This window comes from Puccinia triticina, chromosome 15A, assembly GCF_026914185.1.
Source record: "Puccinia triticina chromosome 15A, complete sequence".
NCBI classification, from domain to species: domain Eukaryota; kingdom Fungi; phylum Basidiomycota; class Pucciniomycetes; order Pucciniales; family Pucciniaceae; genus Puccinia; species Puccinia triticina.
Genome location: NC_070572.1, coordinates 4,355,632 through 4,366,938, shown reverse-complemented (window position 1 = coordinate 4,366,938; position 11,307 = coordinate 4,355,632). Strand labels below are relative to the sequence as shown.

At 43.1% G+C, this 11,307-nt stretch overlaps 1 protein-coding gene across 1 annotated transcript; it reads right to left on the bottom strand.

Moving 5' to 3' along the window:
* Nucleotides 1-500: 500 nt before the first annotated feature.
* Nucleotides 501-1,161, bottom strand: PtA15_15A439 (uncharacterized protein; the record flags this gene model as incomplete). Its single annotated transcript, XM_053163644.1, has 2 exons — nt 501-953; nt 1,042-1,161. The coding sequence occupies 2 exons, from the start codon at nt 1,159-1,161 to the stop codon at nt 501-503; spliced, it is 573 nt and encodes a 190-aa protein (XP_053027599.1).
* Between the last annotated feature and the right edge of the window lie 10,146 nt (nt 1,162-11,307).

Below are 11,307 nucleotides of genomic sequence, written 5' to 3'. Positions count from 1 at the left end.
GACCATGGGCGGGTCCCCGCCAGCGGATAGCAAGTACCGGCAACGGGTTCGTCGGGACCATCTCTATTCAGTATGGGTATACCCTTGCAATCATTTTGAAGGCTTTTTTTGTTGGCCATTTTCCATGAATCCATTTCAATCCATATGTATATCAACCACATCTCATTTCCTGCACACTTTTCTTGAGAGGGTTTTTTTTTTGCGCGGGCAGAGCCTTTCATCAGCCAATTGTTCATCCATCACTCAATTCAAAACTCCTACTCTATCCTACAAAGCAAAATCAAGTCAAATCACCATGGAACTTTGCCAATGCCCCAAGTGCCTCAAGAATAAGTCTTTTGATGAAAACAATGATGAAATATCTGGGGTGTGGGTCTGCCCAGCTACACGCCAAAAGCATTGGGTGTTGAATTCCTCTTGGCCCAAGGATGACTTGGCCTGTTCACTTCAAAGGTAAAATTTACGCAATACTAAAACCTCTTCAAGTAATAAAAATGAAGCTACAGACCCCAATTTATCTTCATAAAATACTGATTCCAAGTATTCAGCGTTGGAGCTAACAAGACCTGATAATGCACCTCGGCCGCCCAACAGATCAATTTGTAGTTCTCCGGAGACTCCTGCTTGAGACTGGGACTCGGGGTGGCAGGCTCTGTGGGGTCAATCCAGCCAATGTACTTGAGATGGCGAGGATCTTCTTGGCTTTTGCTATTCTGGAGTGGTACAAACAAGTTGAAAGGCATGGCGGGATGAGAGCCCGTGGCCGCGTGAAAGTCGTTGATACTGATGATGGGGCTACGGTTGACAACAACGAGCTGTCTCAGCCTCTTGTTATTTTCGTCCTTGAGCTGCTGCTCCGCATCATCATCCTGGCCAGTAAGGCCGTCGGCACGGGGCGCACGGGCGCCGTCAATGAAGATGACTTGGTGGCGGTTGCACACCAGTTTGAGCCGCTTGATAAGCCGTCCAATGAAGCCTTTGGCCAAAAGCCGGCCCTTCTGCCAATTTTCCCGGCTTTGATCAAGAGCATGAGAGACAGACAGAGTTGCCAGAGAGGTCCTTGGGCGCCTTGAATGTCACCGTCTGAATTGTCCACGTAGGAGTGTTTTCTGGCTCAAGCAGTACTGACACGCTGTCGCCCATCCCACCCTCAAGCGTCATCATACTCAATCTTGTTCCCTCAGGTTGCATCAAATACATGTTCTTATTTTCTGTCGCACTGACCGTATTTTATGAAATCAAGAAGCCGTAATTTTGTTCCTCCTTGATGTTCAGACGTCAGAGTCCCAACCTGGGAGCTGGAAGTATGAAGAGCTTATATGTTAGCAATAGATCAATTAGCATGAGTCAAAGATGTTTTGCACATACTTGGGCAGTTCCAAGTGTCCTGACTGAATTCTTCTGGATTGGGTGCACTTAGTTTTTTCCAAGGGCCAAGGTAGCACGTGACAGAGGCTGAATCAGTGGTCTACCCAGCGAGATGGGATACTTTGCACATTCCTGCGGTGCCATTTCTTGCAAAGAGGTTGTCTTGGTCCTCCCCGTCAGTTGTTTGTCAATTGTCAAACATCAAAGCCACGACCTTGGAGCTGCAAGTATGAAGAGGATAAGTGTCAGTGATTGATCAATGATTAAAATTCAAGATTTTTTGTACATGCCTGGGCAGTTCCAAGTGTCCCGAACGAATTCTTCTGGATCAGGTGCACTTAGTTCTTTCCAAAGGCCAAGGTAGATCAGTAGTCCACCCAGAAAGATGTGATAATTCCCACCTTCCTGAAAGAGGAATGTGTTATTGGAGTTTGATGTTGCTGAATGCTTGGTTGGGAGCGTGCTGGTTTTCTTTTTGGCTCATCAAGGTACCACATGAAATAGGCTGATTGGTTTTTGGATTCTGCTTGTGATGATTGTTGGTGATGAGCTGGCAAGGCACCACAATGACCCCTTGCCATCTCATCAAGGTACTGCATGGCGAGGTCGATGTAGGCAAAGAACATGCTCCAATGCTGGCTATGTATGCCATGGCCCTGACAACAATCAGTCAAGTGGTGAAAGGCTTGTGACACCTAAAGAGGGCACAGGGGTAGAAAATTGCTTACTTACTCGGTAAATATGCCTTACCGAGCGGGTTTACAGAGACGGTGGTGGATGCTCTAAGTAATTTACACAGCAGGCGCAATCTGCAAACTGGCATTGGGTCAACAAGCCAGCCAGGCCGGAAAAACAACTCTCTGACTGGAAACCACAGCACGCCAACCCGCAAGGTTGAGGGGTTGGCGTCATGCTGCCCATTTGACAGCCTTGGTCGGTGGCACAGCTTTGTAAGAGATGGGAGTATGGTGTGCTTACCGCCAAGGCCACCAGTCAGTTGAAGGGGTTGTTGTAACCAATAAAGTCCAGTCATCTCTGTTGCAGTCATCAGTGAGTGCCTCATTGCAGACCTCATGTCCAGCTTGGTGACTTTGGCAGACTGATTTTGGTCAAACTTTCACAACCCCATGGTCCCATTAAATAAGCCCTTGGGGCAATAAGTTAGAGAACCGCAAGCAAAAACTCACCCCATCAATGAAGGGCAAGCAACCATGCCCATGAGTGTAGCAGATGTGATGTCATCTGTTTTAGAATATAACATATCAAGTCCTTTGACCCTACTCCCTCCCTGTCCCTCTTGGTCTCCCATCAATGATCTCGCCTCCATCCTGTGGCCTCCATCCAATCCCCCTCTCATACCCTTGCCTTGCCCTCCATCTCATCTCGCTCTCACCCTCTCCCCTCAATCGTGCCTTGCTCTAATCCCCTCCAGGGCTTTTGATCCTTGTTTCAAGGTTGAACAACTTGTATATTGAGTCCAGCTCATCTGTTCTGTCCCATCAGACAATCTCCATTTGTTTCTCTAATGACTATGTACCATTGATTTGATCCTCAAATAGCTTGTATTTAAATAAACAAGTCCCCAGCTAAAAATTTGAATGTAATTATGGTGTTCAAAGTTGGTTTGCATAATTTTATGCATGCATAAATCATAAAATCATAAAAATATTTTGGTGAGGAAATTCTGTGTTACATAATCAAATCATAAAATCATAAAAATATTTTGGTGAGGAAATTTTGTGTTACATAATCAAATCATAAAATCATAAAAATATTTTGGTGAGGAAATTTTGTGTTACATAATCAAACAGTCATACTGCCATATCTCCTGCAAAAAAGATTTTATGATTTTATGATTTATGCATGCATAAAATTATGCAAATCAACTTTGAACACCATAAATGAAGTCTCAGCCAAGTAAGCAATTGTAAGCAATCAAGAGTGTGTCTCAGCAGCCATTCAAAAGCCATAGAGTAATGGACTACACCCTGGCTCTGTATCTTGAGACGTTTGCACAATGGGTGAGGCTCGGTCAAACCACTGGATTGCCTACCGTGTGCCTGCGTACCACTCCCATGACCGCACAATGTTGGTCATCTGACAGAGTTATAGGTTACTGTTGGCTGTCTAGATAGTGTCAGAGCACCCAATGTGATGACCAAACCAGTCAACGTTGCGCTGGATGGCCAGCAGTTGGATCGTAATGACACTAGGTTGTACACCACGGGGCGGGTTTCTGGGAAACCGCCCCATCCAATGGACGCTTTTGCCCAGGAAGCGTCCAGAGGATGCTCCCAGAGCATCCGATGGACGCTACCGGGCAAAAGCATCACTTGGACGGTTTCAAAAAGCGTCCAAGTGCCGCTTTGCTGGCCAAAGCATCATTTGGACGCCCAAAAAATAGCATCCATCGGACACTCCTCCAGGAGTGTCCGATGGACGCTTTTCACGCAAATGTGCGCTCCGACAATCGGACACTCCAGCCGGAGTGTCCGATGGACACCAAACAAGTTGCCCAGCGGACACTCTCAGTTGAGACTGTCCGGCAAAGAAGGCTGCCCCAAAACCGCCGTAAATTCCGCGCTCGTCGATAGAACTCGCAAAAATCTGAATCAATCGAGATATCAGATCCAGTTGGTTCATTTGAGCCAATATCATTGTGATAAAGCTGAGGGGAAGGTATCCATTTCAGGGTTTGAAGTCTGGTCAAGCTACCATTGGGGGCGCGCGCCCCGCCGTAGGAAAAGAAAGCAGCTCGGAAACTGCTGTAAAAACTCCTCTCCTCAATACATAGATTCAATTGAAAGCAGAAACCCGGTATTTTAATTTGAGCCAATCATAATGAAATAAATTTTATCGTAAGGTGTCTGTTGTAAGAAGGAAGAAATAAAGAAACAGATACAAAACCTGTGCTTCTCAAAAAGGAAAAATGGTGAGAAAAATATATCATTGGTTAAAAATAGATAGCATCCTCCTCCTCCTCTTCTTCTTCCTCAACCACGTTGTTTTCTTGAAATTCAAAGCCATGTACACCCCAGTTTTGCAGGCCATCTAAAACACATTGAATCATCTCTTGATTGGAAATCTGAGGGAAATCGGTTAGAGAAATTTGATGATGCTGAAATGGATTATGAAAAGAGGCGGTATTGATCACAAAGTTTCTGTTGTCAGTGTGTTGAACTTGAGCCGTCCTGAGTTCTGTTTCTTGGCGTTCAATTCTTTCTGGTCTAGTATTCACAATTGGGCAGTTTCCTCGGTTGCAATTGTGCTGAACATTGATACATGCTCGCACATCCTGAAATTTATTTTTCAATGTCATTTTCTCCAATTTAAAAATAGTTTGCAACATCCAAAACTCACGTTCACATTCACATACTGCTTAGTCTTTGTCCGGCTTATTTCCCGCATTGAATAAAGGGCATTCATTTCCATCAGCCTGAAATGGTTAAAATGGATATAGAACTTTGGCTTTGTGCTTGAGTAATGTTCCCACAATGATTCTACTGATCCAATAAGTAATTTTGAGCCATGATGTGGAACCTGGAAAGATGAAGTGATTCAATGAGGGAAATTAAAAGATTGAAAAAAATGAATCCCAAAAATAAGATGTATGACACACCACAACAAAACATCCTTTCTTCAAAACTTCATGTGGCTTGATTTGAACTTGGCAAACCTGTCTAATTCTTTTGCTTGAGCAGTGTTCAATGAGTTGTTGAGGTAATTCAAGTTGATCTTCTTCAGTGACTTCAACAGTTTTCGCAAATGGATACTGCTGGGGTGGTGGAGGATTTGATGCAGAGTAGTTGTAACCAAGAGACTTTCGGATGACCTCATTGCGTAAAAAGATATTGAGGACTGCTTGACCGGCTCTTGAATATGTTTTAGTTGACTCATCATACATATAACCGCCAGAGAGAAGAAATCTCAAGACATAATAATTATCAAAGGTGATACCAATATCTCTTCCTGGACTTTGTCTGTTGGAGTGGATTGACGCATTTTGTAATACACCATTGAATGATTCAAACTTTTCAGTGGCAAACAGACTTGCTGGTCCAAATTGGAGGATTGATTCGGGGAGATGAAGAAGGTGGTGGAATTTTGGTTTGTTGACCCATTGCGCAGTAGTTTTGATAGCATGATAAAGGGAATTCTTGATGTAAGACTTGAGATGTGCTTGGTATTCGTCCATGTTTTCAATTTTGGTAATGAAGATAAAGGGAGCAAGTTGACAGAGAGCGGTCCAGATTTCTTTGCGTTTGGGAGTCAAAAAATCAAAAAAGAGAAAAGGGGCGGCTTGAACAAGGATCTTGAATTCTTTCCCGACTAGACTTTTGATGTGAGTGACAAAAGATTTGCCATTGATTGGTGGAATATTCAAGCTAAGAGTGTTGAATGATTGGAGCCGCGCAACAAGTTGAGCTTTTTGATGGGGTTTCAGTTTGTTTCCAGAAAGTACATCCCTCGCCAGATATTTGACAAAACCAAGAAGAGCAACGTGGAGGATTTTGACCGGAGTGTCTTTAACGCCATCAAAACCTGAAAAATAGAATCCAAAACAGACCAAAAGATTTTCAATGAAAAACATAAATAAAAATGCAAGTAGAAACGCATGTCAGAGCGGGCAAACCTTCAAGCTGGAAAATGGAATTGAACAATCTTTCAGGATGATTCTCTTCAAGATTTTCCATCAATTCTCTAATCCGCAAATTTTTCTTGGATTCTTTCAAAAATCGGTTGTTTAGTGAGTCGGTGACACCCCATTCCCGCTGCTTTCGAAGAAACTCTGCATGACTTTCATCAATGGCGGTGGTGTATAATTCGTAGGTTCTTTCATGCGTAACCTTCCAACACCGTTTGTTCCCTGTGGCCTAAATTACCCCAAAATTATTTAAGATTCATGAAAGGCCTTCACAAAAATTTAAACTGACCTCTGATCCATCAGGATTCATCCGCAAGAACTGTAAGACGTAATCCAGTGTTTTCCTCTGATCCTTGCCTTCGGCGTGTAAAGTGCACATTTGACAAGGATTTAACGAGCTTCCAGGATTTGGTGTGTTTGTGATCTCAGCATGCATTGGAGAGTCACCCAAAAACGAGAAAACCAGGCCAGTCACCAAAACCTCCTGCATGATGTGTGAATCAAATGCCGTAAAACCGTATCTGGTGATTTGACTATGGAGATAAGTCCATTGTTAGTCAGAATAGTGGAGAGAACAAATTAATCAAATTCAGACTAACTTCATTTCAGCAACTATTTGCTCCAAAATTTCCAATGCAGAAGCTCTATTGGAGGTTGAGAGGAAGTGGCAATTGTATTCCTGATTGGAGAGATTTGGTGGAAGACCGGAAAGGGTAAAATAAAAAGAAACATGCTTGTTGAACTTCTTTGAGATGTTTCCAGAAGTATTGTCGCAATACAGGGTGATTGGAACATGTCAAATAATTCTTCCATCTGCCTCTTTGCGCCAAGGGTTAGGGAACTTGATCTTCTTATAATGGTGGTTGCCATCATGCTCTGTTTAATCATGAAAAAGAATTTTTTTAGCAATTGAGAGAAACATAATTGGGATTCAACATCTGAAGAAAAAAACCTAGAAAAATGAAAACATACCATAAATTGAATTAGCGCATGCTTCAGAGATTTGTTTCCCATAAATTTGAATTTCATCATAAGATTTATTGAAATCACTTGTAGGAATGGAAAGAAGATCAAAGTGATTGAATTGAATATTTTGAGGTATTTTCATTCTAACTAATTTTTTCTTCTTTTTAATAAAAGGCTCAAACTCTGGTGCAATGCATTTAGAATAAATCTGGGAATTATGGGAATAAAAGTAAATCGGAATTGTAATTAATCCAGAAAATAATTCAACAGGTTCAAAGAGATAAAAGTGTTTCCCCTTGACCTCACACATGGGAGCACGATGTTGTGGCGCCAACTCTTTGAGCCATTTCTTGGATTGCGAAAATTTGTAGAATCCTTGATTTGTCATTTCAGGATAATAATCAATGTGTGGGCTGACTAACGGGTTGGCCAAGTCCTTTTTTTCCAGAATATAGATGCATTGTCAATTATTTGGATTGAAATACTAATTACAAGTGTATGGACTTCTTTCATGATAAACACAAGCAAAAATCATCTTTCATTCATATCAACAAAAGTGTGCCTTACCTGAGATAAGATTCCCTTAACACTGAGGGCAAAACAAGGGGTTCCAAAGGCGCTTTTGTGAAGATTTAGTTGAGTTGGGAGTAATTTTCGGATGCGGTCTTGCGCGCTTCGGACAGTTGCCCAGGATGGAAGCTGGATGTCGCAGATTGACATCACCGCTTTGACCTTGTTGTAAATGGCTCGCGAAATCAGTGAATGGGTGTGCCCGATCAACAAGGACCCGACGAGTTCCTATGTCCGAGTTTGGAGGAGTGATATCTGATGGTAAGTTGATCTATTCTTGTTGATCAGGTGCTCAGAATTCATCTGAAGAAACTAACCATTCTGCTTTTGAAAGGGAACCACCTCTCTCTTTCCGCCGGATCACCACCATCGCCGTCGTCGTTGCCTTCGCGGTTTTGATTAGGTTGCTCCCCAAAGAACTCTTCATCCTGCTGGCGAAGAACCTCTGCGAGATGTGCATTTATCAAGTCATGCACCCTGATAGTTTCGTTGAGGTTTACATTTCTAGAATCGGTTGATTGCAGAAACCTGGCCGCTAGTTCTATTCGATCCAGATCTTGTTGAATGTTGTAAGTGTCTCGATTATCGTTGTCATTTTTGGAATTTTCTTGTATGTCCGGCTCCGAATCTGTTTCCTCATCTTCTTCCTCAATTTGCTCGCGACGTATCCTCACACGTTCTTTGTCATGCTCGCGAACCCTTGCGCGATGTTGTCCCCCCAAGGCATGTCTACGATAGCTCGTGATCTCGCTCCCCTCACACAAGGTACATTGGTACACAACCCGACCGTCTCTTGGCCTGACTCGACTCACAAAAAAAGGAGGTAAACAGTCTTGACGCCCCCAAACAAATCAGCTTGTGTTTTGCAAAAAAATCCAAGCAAAATAATATACTGACCTTGCCTTGGCCTCTCCATCACCCTCCGCTTATCTTTTCTTTGCCAATATAGCCGCTTCTTCTGGATATGGTCGTGGATTTCCGTTAGATTTTGCTCAACTTTTTCCCCTGATTTGTGGCGTCTGATTGGGTGAAGTGGCCATGTGCAAATTCAAGGAGCTTCGCCACCGGTGCTCCTGCAAATTCATTGCTGTGAAAGGGGTCGTGGTGAGTGGTCTGCTTGACATCATGAACCCCTCTTCTCAGAGTGGATTTAAAGTTCCCGCTCAGGACCCGCGGTTGACCATTCCCTTCTGTTGACCTATCCAATCTCCACACATCTCTCCCCCTGTCAACGGTCTTTTAAAATTTGCCATCATCAAGACCTCATGGTGCCAATTCGAAACCCCCGTTTGAAACTCCCGGCCAGGAAGAAGAGAACCAAGCCGCCTGAGGCACAAGCAGTCGACAGTTGAGTATTGTTTGTTTTATCTCTTGCCCCTGAGCCAGATTCTTTTTTTGACCATGTTCCGCGCTCAGGCTCGGCTCAGCAAAAAACCAAACGTTCATTTGGCCAAACCAGTCTCAAAAGTTACGCTCTCTTCTGTTGTTTCTGTTTGTACATTTACTGTTCAATTGAACGGGCGGCTCTAATGAACATCCAGGTCAGATACAAAATAAGATTGGAAAGCAAGTACACACATCGTCGTCATCCCATCAAGATTGGCCGGAGCGTTCTGATCCGAGTGAATCCGAGGATGATAACGATCAGCGCAGCGATCCAGGTGGCGAAAAAAACAGTGATCTCAACGACAGGAGTCCTGATATTGACCCAGTTATTGACATGTGGGACCGTGAATTCCGGCAAAATCATTCTGCCGGGATTCCCGGTCTTCAGCCTAATTCGGGGATTGGTAACCAACCAGAAGAGCAGTCACAAGCTTTAACGCTTGCGGAGGTTAATGAACTTCGAAAAATGACGACGTTAGATGACAGTCATTTCCGGGAGGCTTTGAAAGTATTAAAAGTCAGTCTTATTTTTTCTTTGCTACTCATTCTTCATCTGAAATCTGGCCTTTGCACCCCTTTGCACCCACACCAAGTCGCCCAACACTGCGATCGCGTTGTAGGGACTCTTGTGGGACACTAAATGTTTATTTGGTGAAAATATCCTCTGAGGGGGAAATAAATTGCTAATAGGTTGAAAGGCTATTACAACTTACGGGTGGTTTGAAAGACCTGCCCCTCTAATGGTACTATGCAAATAACTAAGAGTCTTGTAATCAATATTTATAAAGATGTGGCTGATTCCAAGATAGATCTTACTTTTGTATAGTAATCTCTATCAGACCTAGATTCCTCAAATCACTATTCTTGCAGATCTGTTACAACTTCTGATGCTGGAGGGATAATGTAATCCAGTGGGATCAATTATGTAAAATACAATTGTTGTTGATGTTGGGTTGTTGATGAGAAGGTTGGTAATGATCTCTTCCTTAAGCAATCTCTTGATAAGGCACTTTAATCAATACTAGAGCTCCTGATTGCTACTACTACTACCACTACTGTTTGTTATAATTTTTGATGATGAAGTTGGTAATAATCTCTTCCTTAACAATCTCTTGATAAGGCACTTTAATTACTACTAGAGCTCCTGACTACTGCTACTACTACTGACTCAAACTTAACACTACCACTACCACTACCACTACTACCAAGCTACCACTAAACTACCAATGTAACTAAACTAACCACTGTGACCAAACCTTCCTAGGCTGATGGGGAAAAGAACTGATGAAGGGGGGAAAGAGGCCTCCTTATATATTGAAGGGTGAGGGAATTTAGCTCCAGGGGAACTCCTTGTGAGGGCTATTTTCTTCAGGGGATATCAGTTGCACAGCAAGATATGCATGTGTTGCACTACCTGCCAAACAATGAGGTAATGGATTCTGCAGGAGGGGATATCAGTTGCACAGCAATAATGCATGTGTTGCACTGCCTGCCAAACAATGATGTAATTGATTCTGCAGGAAACTCCTTGAACACCTTATCTTCCTGCATATACTGCACTGCATGATATCATGTGTTGCTAGGTGACCCAAACAACCTTCTGTAACCTACCATATGCCTGCATGTCCAGCTGTTGCCATCTTCCATCCAGAATATTGGGGGTCAAAGCCTCTCCTCCCACCTTGCTCCTTCCTTCCTTCCTCCTCCTCACCTAATTAATACTTCCATCCATATCCCATCATACTGAATCCTAGAACCTTATAAAGTAATATACCACCCTTATAAAGATAATATACCCTTATAAAAGTAGTATACCCTTATAACACTGCCTTACTTGATACACCACACCATCCTCCCTTCCATTCCTGGTTGAGACATGTGCTCCCAATACCTTCCACCTCTTCTATTGATACACCAGACCATCCTACCTAGTCATGGTCCTCCATTCCATCCCTGATCACGCCGTCCATCCTACATAATCCTAGTCTGCCGTTCCATCCGTGATTACGCTATCCATCATCCATCCGTCTGTAATGACTCCATCCCTCCCATGTACACATACACTGCTTGTATTATATATAACTTCCTCCTCTTATAATGAATGATAGCTGTATCTATGCTGTCCCAATACCTCTGCAATGTGCTTTTGGCATTGTCACGCCAATGGAGCACCACAGCGTTCCTAGTCCTGAAGGAGCTTGAACGGACTCAAAACTCATCTGAACCACGATATGGATCCAATGATCCCGTTGGGGCTCCCGACGAGTTTGAGTACAGCACTGTGCTGAAGGTTAGGATTCCTTTCATTTTTACTATTTAACAACGGACTTCATAACTTTTCTCACATTTTTTTTCAGAATCAGATCCGTGAT